At 34.5% G+C, this 19,674-nt stretch overlaps 1 protein-coding gene across 1 annotated transcript in view; it reads left to right on the top strand.

Annotated features, from left to right (window-relative positions):
- Positions 1-378: 378 nt before the first annotated feature.
- LOC142334826 (carbohydrate sulfotransferase 1-like) overlaps positions 379-19,674 on the top strand; it is a 64,133-nt gene continuing 44,837 nt past the window's right edge. The window contains exon 1 of the mRNA XM_075383151.1: positions 379-407. Within this exon, the coding sequence (XP_075239266.1) occupies positions 379-407 (29 nt within the window). The remainder of the gene's footprint in view (positions 408-19,674) is intronic.

Genomic DNA, 19,674 nt, shown 5'->3' with positions numbered 1-19,674 from the left:
TTCATTGTATATTGGTTTCTGGGAATTTTGCATGCTAGTATAACCATTTCTCGCAGCATGTTTAAGTAGATTGTGTGTTTATAGGTTTGTGACTTAGAAAATGTTGCTTACAAAACGTTTCAAGGATCAAATGATAAAAATTGGCCATTTCCTTAATGTTAAATTTATTCGTTGTTTACGTTCACGATACTGTGTTTCTTTGAAAGAGGTAAAAAAGCTCTTAAACCCTCTCTTGTATTCCTTTATTTATCTATTGCTTTTCATTTGAGTTTTTGTCGCTATTTCATAAATTTTAGTTAAATTTGTACAAATGTTGTATTAACAGCATGTGTGATAAATTGGTTGCTTTTTGGTGCTAAACTTTCATTGTGTTCAAGCATGACTTTTGGTCGTGTCCAGCAGTCAGAGTAGGACCGAGGCTCAGCCAAGGTCGCTTCTCTTGACTAGCAAACGGACGCAGCCAAAATTCATGCTCGAAATCAAGCCACTACATCAACTATTCGAGTCTCATCCACTCCGAGTGGATGAGACTCGAATAGTTGATGTAGTGACTTGATTTCGAGGTATGACCTCTTTGAGTCTACGTCCGTTTGCTAGTCAAGAGAAGCGACCTTGGCTGAGCCTCGGTCCTACTCTGACTGCTGGACACGACCAAAAGTCTTACCTGCCCATGACACAACTGGACTTTTAACCAGTTGCAATTTACTATTTTTACACAGTGCTGTCTCCAATCTTGTCCTCAAGTGCTTCAGAGTTTCGAGTTTAAGTCGGTATCTATGTGATAACTATTTTTTTATTATCGCCTTCGTGGAAATTAGTAAACTATTTCTTTTGAAGTTAGTTACCTATTCTGAATACCTATCTATAATTTTTCATTTTATTGATTTCTTTCTGTTTCCTTTTCTCTATTCGGTTGCAATATGTCTCGTTTGTGCTTTCTGTATTTACAAAACTTCAGATTTTCACACTGAAGAGTTGAGCATATATCTGAAACGCTGCTTAAAATAAATAAGAAATCGTGCGTGCAATTTTTTTTACACGTACATTTGAGTGAAATTAATCGGATTTTCTGACAATATTCTTCTGTCGACTAAATTTGATGTTTAGTATTATCATTACATTAATTTGAATAATTGTCCTCTTTGGCTGATAGACAATTTCAGGCTATAACCTTCAGGATTCTATACTCAGTATTAGTTAGATGCCTAATATTTCGGCCAAAAGCGACTGAGTATCTCTCTCTCTCTATGATTTATTATTATTATTGTCTATAAAGCTTCTAATGTTCTAATTTATATTACTTTTTCAAATGTTTTTCCCCCTGATGCTTGACCTTTCGAGAATTAAGCGAACTACTGTGTGGTGATCATTGGAACCGTGCATAGTCATGAAAACCTAGAAAGAGGCTAGATGTCAAAGTCAGTAGACGTTTCTATTTGCTATAAGTTAAATAGCAACAGTCCGTTTCTCGATGAAAGCGACAAAATATTATTCAGGTTTTGTCATTTTGAAACATTTTCATCGAAAGAAGCACCTTAGCTAGTATTCTTTCAAATCGGAATGAACGAAAAAAAGTTTGCTGTAGCATTATCGCGCTAAGTGTTAGAAGATTGACAAAACAACCTAATGTAAATTGTGCATCAGATTAGATTGACAAGAAGCTCTACTTGTTCAACGAATACTTCGCTAGAGAAATGAAGCCTTGCGAAACAAGTAAGAACGTGAGAGCGGGTTATAAGAGATGCCCAAATTTGAGAGCTTAAGATCAGTTGGTTATCACACTAGGCTTGCAAGTAAGTTTGGTTCGAATTCAGTTCTGGACTTTTTACAGTAGTTGGTCGATCAGGGTCATAGTCATATTAAATTTTAAAGCTCCAACCGTTTTTATCGGGACGATAAAAATGTCTCATAACGATAAATAATGCTGTTAGTCAAAAAAAATCTGCAAGGATAAAACTTTTTTTAGATTTTGATACACCAGTTTCAAAATTAACAAAAGATAACAGAAGATTGCATAGACGGTTATTGAAATGGATAGCCATCGACTTAATGCAAACTGAGGTATTCAACTAACCAGGATTTAATTACGTGTCAGAGAACAAGGAGGCTCTGTAATATGCGTTTGCACATAAAGTTCCGACCCCGCTCACCCACATTTTTGGAATAAATGTCTCAAATGAGGAACAGATTGAAAACCCCAAAAATTCAAGTATTTTCCAAAAAAAAGTATGAACAAAGATAGCCTCCGACGCAAATAACTCATTGGAGTTAAAAAAAATGCCGCATCAGATTGATAAGATCACTCATTATTAAGAAAGCAAGTCAAGACGAACAACAAAATCTAACAACAATAACTACAAATATTAATAACATCCAAAACTGTCCGATTTATAAAACCTACTAACAAACTCAAAATAGCGTCGGATAAAAAAAACAAATTAACAAAATGGTTTGTACTTCACTAGAAAAAATATGAGACCACTCTATAGAAAAGCTCGGAAGCAATAAGACAAAAGAAAATACAGCAAAGAAAGAAAATTGGCTAAAATTTTTAAAAACAATTTCAAAGCAAGGAAAACCAATAGATGGCAATTGAAAATGTCCAATATGTTTATGATCACATAAGCCTCTGAAGGAGGGCAATAAGACTTGTTAATAATCAATTTTTTTGTTTACAAAAAGAACAAAAAGAGACAACAAAGTAAATTCAATTAAACCTTGCGAGAAAATGCTGTCGAATCCGAAAGGCCATATTTGGCCCCTCAAAAAATGTTCAAATGAGCCGTCCTCGAACGCTAAAACTGTGGTATATGCCTTCTCATTAATGAGAAAGGGTAACAAGTAGACCAAAAATGAAACAAGCGCCAAATTAATTAAGAGTTTTTGTTTTTTTCAAAAACAATTATCAAAGTCATGAAAGCCGTTAGCCACAAAATGGAATAAATAAATAAGTTGGTCTATTTGTCCAAAGCAGGCACTTGAGATCTGTAATTATTCGGAATTTATCCTACGTCTACAAGAAGAACATTAATTGTAGACAAAAATCAAAGAGATAGTTTACTTTTTGTGCAAAAAACATGTCCCGAAGAAAGTAAATTCATTACGAATTGTTTAAAAAAATGATTTTGTACAGTTGCACACTTCCACGACAACAAAAATGTAATATGAGCTCTGTAATTAACGAAACTGAGTAACAAATAGGTGGCAAAAGAACAAAAATGCGAAGTTAAACAGCGTTAAAAAGAGTTTTTACAATTCAAAGAATTTGAATTGTATGGAGGCGCTGTTTTTTTTAAGATGTGTTCACACATTTTTCAATGACTTTGATCTTTCAAAACGGGTTAAACAGGTAAAGCCCAGCGGTTATTAAGTTTCTTTATAGGCCCAAAATGAACGTTATTAGTCCTTCAAGTGATTAGAGTGGTGCAGCTGCTCGGATGGCCTCAATTTAACGTCATTTTGAGGAGTTATTTTTCTCAAAATGGTGAAATTTTTCACCTTTTGTGTGATATTTTTTAGTTTTTTTATGATATTTAGATTGAAGTTTTTAAAAGTTGTTGACAAGTTTTGCGAGATAAAATTATTCGTATTGACCTTTTTATGAGATATTTGTTTTGATACTACAAGCACGCAAAATGATACTAATTTTCGCAATTTTTTCAAGTTTTTTTGAAAATTTCCATCATGTTTTGAGTTTTTCCGCTTTCAGGGGCCAGGAAATCTCCTTTAGGGTTTGATAATCGGGCATTGCCTAGTTTCTAGTAAGAGTGGATTGGTTTTCAAGAATTCAATGTGTCGAATTCTAGCATTTTTTTGATAAAATCTGCGATTTATTTTTAAGTTTTCCTAAATTTTTGCCAATTTTCGATACTTTTTCATTCTCAAGTGTCAGGAAACCTATTCAACTTTCTGAAAAAAATTACTACTTTGTTGTTAGAAAGTCATCAGCTATCTACTCAAATCAGAATAAAGGCTGTTTTATTCCTTCATGAAATTCCAATGAGACCTGTAATTATCCAGATAAATTCATACGACTAAAAAGACACATTAAAAACGACAGATAACGACGATTGTATAAAATTCAAACAAATTCTTCGAGAAAGGGTTGTCGAAGCCGATAAAACCATAATCTATTTCTTTCAAGACTTTTAACAGAAAACCAAAACTTAACGCTCAATACCACAAAAAAGATAAAAAATTCAGGACCTTTTGCTGACACTAAGCTACAAATTGACCAAATTAAAAGAAAAGTAGTGGCGAAGTTCAATAAGCCATTGTTCATTTAAAAAGCAAAGACTTTAAAAGTCTTAACGAGCATAATCTTTCGAGTAAAGAAAATTAATTCATTAATTTAAAACTGTGTAGGACCTACCAACAGTGAGCTTTGATGTGAATTGTTCTGATCTTTAATTATTATAAAAAAGCTCGATTTTTTTTTCAAAATAAGGCCGACTGATTATAATCCGAATCATGTTTTTGGTTGTAACAGTACAAGATTTGACCAAAACCAGCCTCGCTTTTGCTGTTCAACCTTTTAGAACACTAAATTGTTTCGAATGCTTTTGATATAGTTAATTTGTTAGTTTAAACATCAAAAAAAGCTGCGTTTTTGATAATCAAAAAGTAAATTTAGCAAAAAAGTCTAAATTTTGTTTGTAGAGTACTCTCAATGGAAGTGGAAGTAAAACTAGCTCCCTTTGTAGTTTACAAAGATCGTGTTTGTTGTTTTTGGGGTATTTGCTCTCTGTAAATTTAATCAAAATGGACTAAAAAGCTTACTTCGGTCAATTTTTAAGAAAAAGGCTGATTTTTGAGAAATTTAGCCAAAATTTCAGCCGGAAAAGTTATATGAAAATAGTCAACAATGCTTTTTTTGTTTCTAAAAAATTCAACAGTACTACTGTTAGCAATTTTTTAAATAACTTTTATCAAAATTGACGAAATTGTTAGGCAAATTTTCGGAAAATGTTTTTAAAAAAGCAACGGAAATCCGTCTATTTTTCACAGAACATCAAACCTCAATAACTCACTTTAAAATACGAAATTCGAAATCTTTTTAATTCCGTATTCCAAGCTGGAGGGGCTTTTTAATGATGCCACTCACAACTCTGTACGACGAATGTATATGGATCGGTCAAAATTGTCTGAACAAAAAAAACCCAATTGAGTATATAGTTCCTCCCCCCTCAATTAAGCTGAAATTGGTCACACGCTAAAACCAGAAATCAACTGAATATCATTTAGTAGGTAATTAACTAATAGACCCACTCGCAAAAACGTGCAGATGAAGAATGTAAGATTGTGATTTTTCAGTATCTTATGAACAAAATGGTTGAATCAAAGAGATTTGGATGCACTGATTTGAACATGTAACCACAGAAAGTAGGACAAAGATTTTATCGAAGAGCTAAAAATAAAAGTGTGGTGCATAAACATAGACGACAAGATTCGAACAGTGAACCGTCTTTGTTTCACCCTCAATGCATTTTAAATTATAGTTCATGAGCAACATCACGACAATGCGTTTGCTCTTCTTTCTTTTTTACATATATACTTTTCATATTTCGATACTTAAAATTTTTCTGAAACTTTGTTGACGTATATTGATTTTCAAAAGATATTGTATAAGGGCCATAAACTAAATGCAAACTGAGCTGCCGTTTGCTTAAAAGTATTGTCTGATTTCTTGAGCTGTTATGAGATTTATGTTAAAGTACGAAACGACATGTTCAAAAACTTAAAATTGTATAAACAAGTATAAAAATCAATGCATTTAATGGAGTTTCTCTGAAATAATCCTACAAATTATTTGTGGGATAAGTCCTTTCTGATGCGAAACTCTTGCTTATTGAGCGCTGGTTTTGCAATACTGATCAAAATAGGCATAGCTTTCCTTACTGCGTCTGCGGATTGTTTCAATATGTTTTCTCAGTGTTAATTCAATTTTTGCCGCATGGGTTACCGTTTTAAAAAAGAACTATGAAAACAATTGTAACGGTCGCTCTCGATTGCGACGAGGAAAGCTATACGCCACCCTAGATTTTATTTTCGCAGTCTGATTTTGTAACTATATATCCGCTGTATTCTTACCGTTGCATTACAATTCAGCTCGTTACTATTTGCTAATTTTAACTTTTTTCAGTATCAAATTGAACGAGTTTGTTACTGATAACAAAATACAGTATCTCAATTTTTTTACCAGTTCAATCCAATAGAGAAACAAATCGAGGACGAAGATAAATGTGAAAGACCTGTTTATGATAAAGTTTTTAAGCCTTAACTGATGTTGGCTTTGCTTTTTGTACGTAAGTGTTGTAATACCAGAAGCTGGGGGTTCGCAACAGTTGAATTGCAACTCAATTAATTCGTAGATACAGGACAAAGTAAGAAACAATCAATTGATTTAATGCTTAGAAAACTTAAAAAAAAGACGCAGTATGAAATTACTTCCCAGGAATATTTAAAACAAGAGAGTAACACGTTATTTAGTGCTCAATGCACTTTCTTTTTGCAAAAATTTGCTAAGTTATCGTAAGAGAGCCGTTTGCTGAGGCTTCTTTAGTTGAGTGCTTTTGGGGTCCTAGAGTTACTTCCCCTTTTTTCCGCGTCACGTGACTATCACTACATGTTACTATCACTAAAACTGGGACTGTTACTATGACTAAGCAGTTGCCATGACAATACAAATGACATAAATGACTAACAAAACACAAAAGAGTTTTCCCCTCTCAGTTTGCTCTTCTTTCTTTTTTATATATATACTTTTCATATTTCGATACTTAAAATTTTTCTGAAACTTTGTTGACGTATATTGATTTTCAAAAGATATTGTATAAGGGCCATAAACTAAATGCAAACTGAGCTGCCGTTTGCTTAAAAGTATTGTCTGATTTCTTGAGCTGTTATGAGATTTATGTTAAAGTACGAAACGACATGTTCAAAAACTTAAAATTGTATAAACAAGTATAAAAATCAATGCATTTAATGGAGTTTCTCTGAAATAATCCTACAAATTATTTGTGGGATAAGTCCTTTCTGATGCGAAACTCGTGCTTATTGAGCGCTGGTTTTGCAATACTGATCAAAATAGGCATAGCTTTCCTTACTGCGTCTGCGGATTGTTTCAATATGTTTTCTCAGTGTTAATTCAATTTTTGCCGCATGGGTTACCGTTTTAAAAAAAAACTATGAAAACAATTGTAACGGTCGCTCTCGATTGCGACGAGGAAAGCTATACGCCACCCTAGATTTTATTTTCGCAGTCTGATTTTGTAACTATATATCCGCTGTATTCTTACCGTTGCATTACAATTCAGCTCGTTACTATTTGCTAATTTTAACTTTTTTCAGTATCAAATTGAACGAGTTTGTTACTGATAACAAAATACAGTATCTCAATTTTTTTACCAGTTCAATCCAATAGAGAAACAAATCGAGGACGAAGATAAATGTGAAAGACCTGTTTATGATAAAGTTTTTAAGCCTTAACTGATGTTGGCTTTGCTTTTTGTACGTAAGTGTTGTAATACCAGAAGCTGGGGGTTCGCAACAGTTGAATTGCAACTCAATTAATTCGTAGATACAGGACAAAGTAAGAAACAATCAATTGATTTAATGCTTAGAAAACTTAAAAAAAAGACGCAGTATGAAATTACTTCCCAGGAATATTTAAAACAAGAGAGTAACACGTTATTTAGTGCTCAATGCACTTTCTTTTTGCAAAAATTTGCTAAGTTATCGTAAGAGAGCCGTTTGCTGAGGCTTCTTTAGTTGAGTGCTTTTGGGGTCCTAGAGTTACTTCCCCTTTTTTCCGCGTCACGTGACTATCACTACATGTTACTATTACTAAAACTGGGACTGTTACTATGACTAAGCAGTTGCCATGACAATACAAATGACATAAATGACTAATAAAACACAAAAGAGTTTTCCCCTCTCAGTTTGCTCTTCTTTCTTTTTTATATATATACTTTTCATATTTCGATACTTAAAATTTTTCTGAAACTTTGTTGACGTATATTGATTTTCAAAAGATATTGTATAAGGGCCATAAACTAAATGCAAACTGAGCTGCCGTTTGCTTAAAAGTATTGTCTGATTTCTTGAGCTGTTATGAGATTTATGTTAAAGTACGAAACGACATGTTCAAAAACTTAAAATTGTATAAACAAGTATAAAAATCAATGCATTTAATGGAGTTTCTCTGAAATAATCCTACAAATTATTTGTGGGATAAGTCCTTTCTGATGCGAAACTCTTGCTTATTGAGCGCTGGTTTTGCAATCCTGATCAAAATAGGCATAGCTTTCCTTACTGCGTCTGCGGATTTTTTCAATATGTTTTCTCAGTGTTAATTCAATTTTTGCCGCATGGGTTACCGTTTTAAAAAAAAACTATGAAAACAATTGTAACGGTCGCTCTCGATTGCGACGAGGAAAGCTATACGCCACCCTAGATTTTATTTTCGCAGTCTGATTTTGTAACTATATATCCGCTGTATTCTTACCGTTGCATTACAATTCAGCTCGTTACTATTTGCTAATTTTAACTTTTTTCAGTATCAAATTGAACGAGTTTGTTACTGATAACAAAATACAGTATCTCAATTTTTTTACCAGTTCAATCCAATAGAGAAACAAATCGAGGACGAAGATAAATGTGAAAGACCTGTTTATGATAAAGTTTTTAAGCCTTAACTGATGTTGGCTTTGCTTTTTGTACGTAAGTGTTGTAATACCAGAAGCTGGGGGTTCGCAACAGTTGAATTGCAACTCAATTAATTCGTAGATACAGGACAAAGTAAGAAACAATCAATTGATTTAATGCTTAGAAAACTTAAAAAAAAGACGCAGTATGAAATTACTTCCCAGGAATATTTAAAACAAGAGAGTAACACGTTATTTAGTGCTCAATGCACTTTCTTTTTGCAAAAATTTGCTAAGTTATCGTAAGAGAGCCGTTTGCTGAGGCTTCTTTAGTTGAGTGCTTTTGGGGTCCTAGAGTTACTTCCCCTTTTTTCCGCGTCACGTGACTATCACTACATGTTACTATTACTAAAACTGGGACTGTTACTATGACTAAGCAGTTGCCATGACAATACAAATGACATAAATGACTAACAAAACACAAAAGAGTTTTCCCCTCTCAGTTTTGCTGCTTCTATTTTACTACGCGTGCTGCGCAAACACTTATGCTCCGCAACCTCAGCTACTACAATAATTACAAGAGTTTGAACAAACCGTGCAAGAGACTTCTTGACACAGGAAACCTCTCAATTGGTTTGGCTAAGCTTTCGCTCTGTAATATCACAGTTTTCTTGTTTATGTCGCAGCTGCTCTGAGCAGGTCTCAAACTGCTTTTCCAGTTTGCTGAGACTCCGTTAACGTTTCACTTTGTTTCATATTTTAGGCAGCAGCTTGGTTCTTTATTGATAACGTCGTTATCAAGACAATTACAATTTACTGCTCAAGAATATTCAAAACGCAGGATACCGTAACACGTAATTTACTGCTCAAGACACTTTTTTTGTTAAAATTTTGCTTCGTTATGGGAAGAAAGCCGTTTGCTAAAGCTGTTTTAGTTGAGTGGTTGTTGAATTGTTAGTTTTTTTGCCCTTTTTCTCATCACGTGACTGTTACTGTACTTGTTGCTATAACAAAAATTGAGACTATTGCTATTACTAATCAGTTCCTATCACCACAACAAGTCCACAATGTTGAACAATTATTACAAAAGAGTTTTCCGCTCTCCTCTGTTTTAATGCCTCCCAAGTTCAGCACCTAAATCGCCTGTCCCGTTCTACTTCGTGAAAGCATCTTCTGCCATTGGTAGTCCTAGAGCGAGCCTTGCGACGCCTCCTGTAGATTTTATCTTTTGTTAGAATCATTGCTGATCAAATTGCGCCGTTCAACTGACTACACATCCTAAATCAGGACAGCGACAGGTTTACACAATACGGGGATATCTGTGTGTATACCAGTTTAATCCGATAGAAAAAAAAGATGCTGAAAATTTTAGGACTTAACTGATGTTGGATTTTGTCTTTGTGTTCTCACGGATTGAAATACCAGAAGCTGGGGTTCACGACAATGGCATTGTAGCTCAAATGGTTCCTAGATACAGGACACAGTAACAGATAATCAAATTATTTAACGCTAAAAAACTCAATAAACGACACAGTAAAAAATTACTGCACAGGAATATTTAAAACGCAATACACATTAACTTGTTATTTAGTGCTCAAGACATTTTATTGCAAAATTTTGTTATGTTAAAGGTAGAAAGCCATTTTCTAAGGATGCTTTAAGTGAGTGTTTGTTGGGTTGCTAATGTCATTAGACCGTTTTTCATATCACGTCACAGTTACTGTACTTGTTGCTATAACTGAAACTGAGACTATTGCTATTACTAAACATATCCTATGACAACAATAATTTAACAAAGATGAACAGTTTATACAAAAGAGGTTGAGTTTTCCCGGTCCCGTTTTCATTTGTGAAAACATAATCTCCAATTAGTAGTCCTGGAGCGAGCTTTACGACGCCTTCTGAATACTTAATCTTTTGTTAGAATCATTGCTGATTGATTTGATCCATCAGAAGATGCGATTGATTCTTTAATACAACCAATTTTGTAGTACCCTCGTTTGTCACTGAGAGCAATCAACTAAACAAGGTCTCTTTGGTGCCGGTTATTGTCTGATCCGCTGTTTTATTTTTTCAATGTTCCAATTTTGAAGATACACCTGTCAGGATTTGTCCCAGATGAGATTCGAGTGAGCTCTTTTTGTTAGTAAAGCTGATCCGAGGCTGGGCTATAATTGTTTGATAGGTTTCGCTCATGTCCAGCCCACAACTTTCCCACTTCAAGTTGATCTCCCGTAATTCTCTTTGTTGTCTCTAGCATCTTTCATGCTTGCAGTTCCTTCTTTGACTGACAGATGGCCTTGATTTTGGAAGCATAGGTTTCTATGTCCTACCCGGATTGAATTTTGTCTGCCATTTTCTCGTCCCCTGTGCCTGCGCAGTGGCAAACAAATTTGCTTCTCTTGCCATTCAAGGGTCGATTGACTACACATTTTAATTCAGTCAGGACAGCGACAGGTTCACACAATACTATAGTCCCTATTTTTATACCAGTTCAATCCGGTAGAGAAAAAAGGAAAATAAATGTCTATGACCTACTAATACTAAAATTTTTAAGACTTAACTGATGTTGGGTTTTGTCTTTGTGTTCTCACGCATTGAATTACCAGAAGCTGGGGTTTGCAACAATGGAATTGCAGATCAAATGATTTGTAGATGCATGACACTGTAACAAATAAGCAAATGGTCCACTGCTCAAAGAAAAACAAGAAAAAACAAGACTCCATCTTTACAACGCCTCCTGTAGACTCCATCTTTTGTTAGAATCTTTGCTGATCGAATTCAACCGTCAGAACGTGTGATATCAACTAAACGAGGTCATCCTGGTGCCGGTTTCCATCTGATTCGCTGTTTCTTTTTTTTTATTGTTCAAAGTTGGAAGATACTCCTTTCGGAATCTGTCCAAAATGATATTTGAATAATCCTTTGTTTGTTTGTAAAGGTGACCCAAGACTGAGCTGTAGTTACTTGTTCAGCCCACAGCATTCTTACTTCATACGGCTCCCCCTAAACTTTGTCTTTGTCTCTAACATCTTTTTTGCTTGCAGTTCCTTCTTTGACTGACTGACTACCTTGATTTTGGAAGCATAGATTTTTATGTCCTTTTTCACGTCTTCTGTGCCGGGAAAGTTGCAAACAATTTTCGTCTCTCACCCTTCAAGGGTCCACTGTCTGTCAATTCAAATCCCATTAGGTTGATAGAGACAGTTTTATTCATTATTCGAATACTGAAGTCTAATACTTTTTGTTGTTCGTAGGCATCTTGCCCTTGAATGATGTCAACTTCAACTAATTTGAAACTGGTCTTTGGAATAACAAACAAGTGATTGAAACTTTGTTGCTGTTTGTTCTAGTCATAGTTTGTACTGCCCATTGAAAATGATGGGTGTTTAAATGCTTCAATCGAATTAACATTTGAATGCAGTCCCTTTAATTTTACAGAATCCTTTTCTGGCTTATGAATTTTCGTTCCATGTATGCCAGCTATTTTAAACCAAACATGGGTGCATTGGGCCTGCAACTTTTCTTGAATGCTTTGATCAATCAATAACACCGTTGATCCACTCTCGAGGAAACCATATGTGTTTAGCTTTCTGCCACCGTTCAGTATTGAGACTAAAACTATCGAAATAAAACTCATAACTAGGTTCCCTTGATTTATCACTGCTGCGCTTACGTTTACTGCTTGACTGTCCTCACCCATTTGATTATCCGAGTGTAGCAACCGATTGTGCTTTTGGTACATCCTTTTATACCGCATGCATTGCCTACAAAAATTTTGATTGCGTGTCTTCTTCCCCATACATCCATAACCTAAGCGTTGCTTCCTCAGTGCCACTTGTTAATCGTTAATACACGGGCTCTTAAAATTTTGGCAGTTCCAAATGAGATAGGTGCCATCAGCTAGATGATATTGATCGCTTTGCGTTGCTTTGTTTCTTTTAAGTTGCAACCCGCACTGAAAATTGATATCTTGGAGTATCGTTCCTATTCCTTTCTTATTGCGACTGTCTTCTTATTTGCATTCTTCTTTTAACGCTGAGAATCCTTCTTGCACGTTTTTATCCCTCCTAACCACTTTTCACGGAGAATCAGATCCTGTTTATCTTCCTGTCGATCACCCACTTAAAGCCACGATTTCTCTTTGAGATTTCGAGGCAACTTCTCTATCGCAAGAAAAAGCGTTGCATTTTATTGAAAGTCGCCACCATAAATTTATTGTTTCAGAGCGTTAACCGAATTGCTTATCGTTGTTGAGTAATATATTAGAGCACGTGAATTATGTGCTGCTGTAGGCTTTTGTTTATGCAACGTCTCAAGCTGGGCGTCAACGATCAGGCGTGGACGTCCAAACTTCCATTTTAGTTGTGACCAAGCTTAGTGTAGAAAGACCCCCAAGTAATCCATGCCCAATATCGCCGACTTGGCTCTGCCACTTAAAAGAGCGTTTTCAAGTGACTCATTTTTTGGATTCAGGACTATTAAGTCGATGCACGGAAGCCAGAAACATGCTTGATCACTCTGGACATTCAACTGTGTTAAATTTAAAGAAATTTTTTTAAGGCTGGGTAGCTGACTGCTGCTGCTGGGTTGGTCGTAAACAAAATTTTCTTGACCGTCTGTTTAACCGGAACCCTCTCTACATGATGGTGTTGACTTGCGTGACCAATCGTCATCAAAAGTTAATCGTGTTTATTTGTTTTCTATTTCATTTTTAAAACCGTGGCAGTTATGCTTGTATGTTTACTCAGGTTTATCTGATCGGTGAAGCCATGAGGGAATATTTCATGGAGAACACAATTCAAGCACATGATGAAATTGTTTCTCAAATTTTTGTATCTGTTGATAGAATGCTTTGAGTTTGCAGCGCCGATCGCTGTTCTCTATATTATTATGTCCTTGCTGTGTCTCTTTGTCGCGGCTGCTCTGAGTAGGTCTGCATCTGCTTATCGAGGTTCCTGCTACTACGTGAAAGAGTCACTTTTTTCGTTTTTTAAGCAACAGCTTTTTTCTTTATTGATAACGGCGTTATCAAGACACAGTTACAATTTACCGCTCAAGATTATTTAAATGCAAGACATAGGAACTCGTTATTTTACTGCTCAAGAGAAGTTAATTTTGCAAGTTTATGCTGAGTTATAGGAAGAAAAAATGTTTGTTAAGGTTTCTTTAGTTGAGTGATGGTTTGGCTGCTGGTGTTTTTCCCACTTTTTACTCATATCTTATGAATATTACTGTACTTTTAACTGTTATCTAAGGTTTCGACTATTACTATGATTAAGCAGTTGCTATGACAACAGAAAGTGGACAAAAACGAACATAGCCGGTAGATTGCCACACAATAACAGCGACAGACATTTGCGGCTTTTCATTGAATGGAAACAAATAAAGAAGTAAGATAGACAGTTTGACCACCAGTCCTTTGATAGGTTTGATAGATTTTTTGAGTTAGTATCGGATTGTCGTTGTTATGAGACACATACGGTCTAGAAGGAAGAAGCCCTAATAAAACTTTTGCAAGATTAATATTTGAAATCAAAAACTCAAGACTATTACTCAAGAATTAGGGCATATACGTTAAACACTACTTAGATGCACACATTGATCTTTGACTATTAAATCTTCATACAATGTAACGTTCAATAAGTGAGTTCACAGGTCATTTTCTAGTGAGCAATGATAAGTATAATAATAATAAGTAATGCAATTGATCTAAAAGCAGAACAAATGACGTCTCGCACACAAGTTTTAACTGCAAAGTAGTAGAAATCAATGAAAAGGAAAAGTCAATGGTCGCAAGAATCAACGTTGGAAACCAATTAAAAAACATAGCATGGCAAGTCCTAAAACACAATCCAAAGAAGTAAATGAAAAATTTAGAACTACAGTGCCTGAACAGAAGATCAGTTGAACAACGCAATAAAAAAAGAAAAATTTTAAAAATGGAGAAAATGAAATCTAACAAACGAAACAAAAGTATATTTATTGCTTTAAGTCTTGAAGCATTTACACTGAAGGCCAATTTTGATTGAATTAAACCTGCCCATTACCCTAAGCACAGTCTTTAAAAGAAGTTTATTGGCCAAAAATGGCAAAAATTGAAACATGCTAAATAATTAAAAAATCTGCAAGACTAAAATAAGTATCATTGGCCAATGGCCGGCAACAATTCATAAACCTATAAGATGAATCAACATCAATCAATTCCAAACAATTGCAAATTGTAGTTAAATGCCTCTAAATTTTAGATGTTAATTACTTCAGGACCATTTCTTTCTCTTCAGAAGCTATTTAGTAACCCAATTTCAAGCCTCGGAAAGATTCATTGGCTAATAAATATCGACAAGATCGGCTAACAGAAAATTAACAAGGCAATAAGAAAATTTCATATATTTTTGAAAACAATTTAAAACTTCTGAAAAAATTGCAAAGCTTGTGATACTAAAATTTGAAAAACATTGTATTGTCCCTAGCAATTCTGCAAATACAAACTAGCAGATGTTTGCTAGACAAATATTTTCGAAAAATGAAAAACAAATTGCAAGTTCATTGTAATTTCAAGCTCTAGATAAAATTTTTATCAGACTTTATGTGATGTTTTTCCGGCCCCTGAAGCTGGAAACACTCAAAAATCGACAACAATTTTAGAAGAACTTGAGAAAATTTCAAGCATTTTAAAAAGTTGCTAACAATTATCCTATAAAAATGTTGAAAAGCATTCAATTGACACCAGAAACTAGGCATATTGCCGAACAGTTAAGGCGGTTTCTCGACCCCTCTGGCTAGCAAAACTGAAATAAATATTAGATGTCGAAAAAAAATTGAAAAAATGTCAAGTTTCATTTAAAAAAGTTGCAAAAAATTGTGACGTAAAATGATGAAAACCATTCTTTTACTACTAGAAGCTACGCAAAAACTTTTTATCAGACCATAGAGGCCGTTCCTTGGCTAGTAGGGCTGAATAAACTGAAAGAAAACAAAAATTTTCAAAACAAATAAAAGAAAAATTGTAAATATTAGTATAACATGCGTGCTATCTTTCGATTACCAAAACACACTTTGCTCATAAAATGGACACAAAAATTAATTATGTCTTGCAAAAATTCTTTATCATTTTTTATAAAACTCTGTTTGGAACTGGTCCAACAAAAAAGTCCAAAAACCAAAAAAAAATCGAAAAACCGAAAAAATTTGGCAAAATTTTGGGCTAAAATACTCCGTACAATGAGCCTGTAACCTTGAAGATTGGCCTCCCAGTAATTTTGGCACACTGAAGAACTCTTTATCCTACCACTCTCGACAACTTATGCCTACCACTAAGACCTACTACTCTCGGCACTTCTACTAAACGTGGCTTAGGGCCTCTAATGAAACATGATGCCCGCTGAAATAGCATGACAAGTCCTGAAAAACAATCCAACGATTAGAATTAAAAACTGCGAACGACAGAGCTACTGCATCTGACAAGCGTATCAATTATTGTTGGGAGACAAAAAGGCAAACAGTCCCATCAGTGGAGAAAACAAAACGATAAAAAAACTAAACAAAAATTTAATTATTGCTAAAAATCTTGAAACTTTTACCGTGAAAGTCAAACTTTGTCCACATAGAAATAATCATTAACCTAGGCACAAGCCTTCAAATGGGTTCATTGGCGCCACTAAAGATGGAAAAACTAAAGATGGGAAAACTAAACCGAAAAGGTGCAATTTTTTTCCAAATTTTGCGAAGATATCATGTTCACAATCATTTCTGTTGCCTGCTTCCCGAATCGGACCAGTAACCCATCAGCGACACCCTTAAAAAATTAATTGGTACATGAAGATCGATAAACTAAAAAATGGTAAAAATTTTCACAAAATTTGAAAAATTCAGTTTTTAATAATATATTGCAAAGTTAGTTCTAATAATATCTTTAGAACCTTTTATTGTCTTCCAAAATTATCTTTTAACCCAAATTCAATCCAAGCAAATTTGTCACTGGTTTTTAAAGATCGATAAAGTTGGTATACGATAATTTTCAGAACAATTGACAAAATCTCAAAAATTATGACAAAAAAAACAAAACTTGCAAGATAAAAAAAAGTAGGATACCATTCCGTTGATTATACAAACCAAGCAGTATCCTACGATCAAACCCTCGAGGAGGTTACCTGGCCCCTGGGTCTAAATAAACTGACAAATTTTCAAAAAAACTGCAAATTATTTTAAAAAATTACTAAAATTCATGACATAAAAAAATTGAAAATCATTCTATTTCCTCTAGATAGCATGCAATAACATATTATCAAATCCTAGATGAAGTTCATTGCCCACTGGGGCTAGAGAAAAACAAAATTTTTCAAAAGCTTTCGAAAAATTTGACAACCAATCCAATGCGAATAAATTTTTTTCAGTAACTATTATTTAACCCCAGATGAGGTTGCCTGGCCCCTGCAGCTCAAAAAAACCTAATTAATGACAATAAATGTCAAATATTTGAAAAAAATTGCAATATTTTTTAAAAGAATTGCCGAAATTTGTGATAATAAAATGTTGAAAAACATTACATTACCACTAGAAACCAGGCAATAACATATTATCAAATCCTAGAGGAGGCTCATTGTCCACTGGGGCTGAAAAACCTCTAACATAACTTTTGTTTTCAGAAAAAATGCTCAAAATTGCAAGTCTAAAAAAATTGCCAGAACCGTGATATGAACCAATCCGTAGCAAAACAACGTTCAGTGACCTAAAATCATACCCCAGAGGAAGCTTTGTTGACCGAGCGGCTGGAAAAATTTAAATAATGACAGTAAAAGTTGAATAATTTAGAAAGTTTTATCAAAAAACTGCTAAAGCTCATAATTTCAAGATGTTGAAAATCATTCCAGTGCCAATAGAAACTATGCAGTAACCTTTCATGAAACCTAAAGGTGGTTCCACGGCACCTAAAGCTGACAAAACTCAAAAATTGAAAAAAAAAGTTTTCAGAAAACTTGAAAAATTATAAAGATTAGTATAAATCTGCATCCTTTAGTTTGGAGTACCAAATCAAATAGCTCACAAAAGTGTCATAAGAAGTAACTATCTCTTGCAAAAAAAATTATATCAACATTTATAAATCTCAATTTCAGACGACTGATCAAACAAAAAAATCGAATAATGACAAAAAACGCAAAAAAATGCAACATTTTTGGCTCACAAACTCCTGAAAATCAGCTTTTAGCCTGTAATTACGGCCTTCCAATTAGCTTCACCATTCTACTTGAAGAAATACAAAACGCGGCTAAGGTGCTTTACTGAAATCCAATGGCCGATTAGTTTTACCTGTTTATCCCATTTTGAAAGCTCAAAGTCATGAAAAAAGTGTGAAAACATAGCAAAAAAAGCAAGACAGTAATAGCAAGACAAGTCCTGAAATAAAATCCAAAGAATTGAATGAATAGTTTGGTTTGAGAAACAAAAAAGAGTTAAACCAAACAAGAATAAAAACATTGGTAAAATTCTTGATGCTAATAATCCTGAAAACCAAATTTGATCCGGTTGATATACCTACTACTATTCCAAGCACAAGCCTTGAAAGAGCTTTATTGGCCAAAAATTGAGAAATATGAAAAATATTCAATAAAAATAGAGAATTTAAAGAAGGTTTCTTAATTTGCAATATTAAAAAGTTCGAAACCACTCTTGAACCTGTCCAGTAATCTATCTGCTAGGCTTAAAAAGTTTTATTGACCCGTATCAATTAATAAACTTTGAAAATGACTAAAATAAAAAAATGAAAATTACGAATTATAATGAATTTTTGGTGAAATTTCTGCTAAACATTTGACTAAAAATTTCTTCAGAACCATTTTAATATCCCCAGAGGCTATCCATTAGCACAATGTCAAGCCTTGAAAAAGTGCATTGGCTGATAAAGATTGAAAAACCAGAAACATGACAAAAAATTTTAGAAACAAAAGACTTCAATTTTTATCAAAGAATTGCAAAAAATTCGTGATGTTGAAATGTTGAATATCATTCAATTGCCTATAGCAACTAGAGGCTTGTGAGACTCAAAAAATGACAAAAAAATTTTCAAAGAACTTGAAATTTTTGAAAAAATTAGGTTCATTTTTCGTGAATATGATGGCCATAGCAAGTAATTATAACTTGAAAGAGACCTCTACCAACTCTCACAAAAGTCCATTCAAGACTAACCAAACAAAAAGCTCGAAAAATAATTTAAAAAAACGTGAAAACTTGCCCCATTTTGAGCCCAAAAATACCTTAAAAATGACCTTTTAACCTTGAATTTTGGCTTTCCTGGCGGTTTCAGCACTTTAAGCACTTAACAGACTACTGAAGTTACCTTAGGGTTTCTAATTAAACTTATTGCACACTGGGTTTTACCTGTTTATCCCGTTTTGAAGGATCAAAGATCAGAGCACCAATACAATCCAAATCTTGGATGATTGTATAGAAAGACAGAGCACCAATACAATCAAATTTTTGGATTGTGAAAGAACCACGTTGTTCCCAATGATAGCCACTATTGCTTCGCGGCTTTTGAACAACTATAATACAAAAGAATTTCCACTCTCAGTTTTTATGCTTTTTTCCTACGCATGCTCCGCATCTACGCATGCTCCGCAATGGGAAGGGGGCGAATTCGGGGATGGATAGAAGCGTGGGGCGAGGGTATGTGTGCAAGTTAGAGTGCGAGCAATTCTATACCAAGTATTTAAAAAAAAATGCAGACACAGTCTTAGTTTGTGATTTTGGTAGTGGGGGGGGGGTTGAAGCGGGATGGGGTAATTGGGTGATGCCCTGGGGTATGGGGCCGAGGTAAAGGTCGAAAGAGTATAGGTGGGATGGGGACTGGTATAAGTGGACATAAATATGTTTGGAGGCTCTTAAGAACATTAAACACCTAATTGTACTCCAACAACTTGCCCGTTCTCTAAGTATATGTTAGAGTATAGTTCTCGGAACCCTAAGTCAATTAGAGCTCAAATTGCCTGATCTCGAATTGCCGAAGGCTTCTCAAGGCTGAGCTCGAATT

Source organism: Convolutriloba macropyga, chromosome 2, assembly GCF_964194025.1.
Source record: "Convolutriloba macropyga chromosome 2, txConMacr16.3, whole genome shotgun sequence".
In the NCBI taxonomy this organism is placed as follows: domain Eukaryota; kingdom Metazoa; phylum Xenacoelomorpha; order Acoela; family Convolutidae; genus Convolutriloba; species Convolutriloba macropyga.
This window is presented reverse-complemented; position numbering and strand designations above follow the sequence as displayed.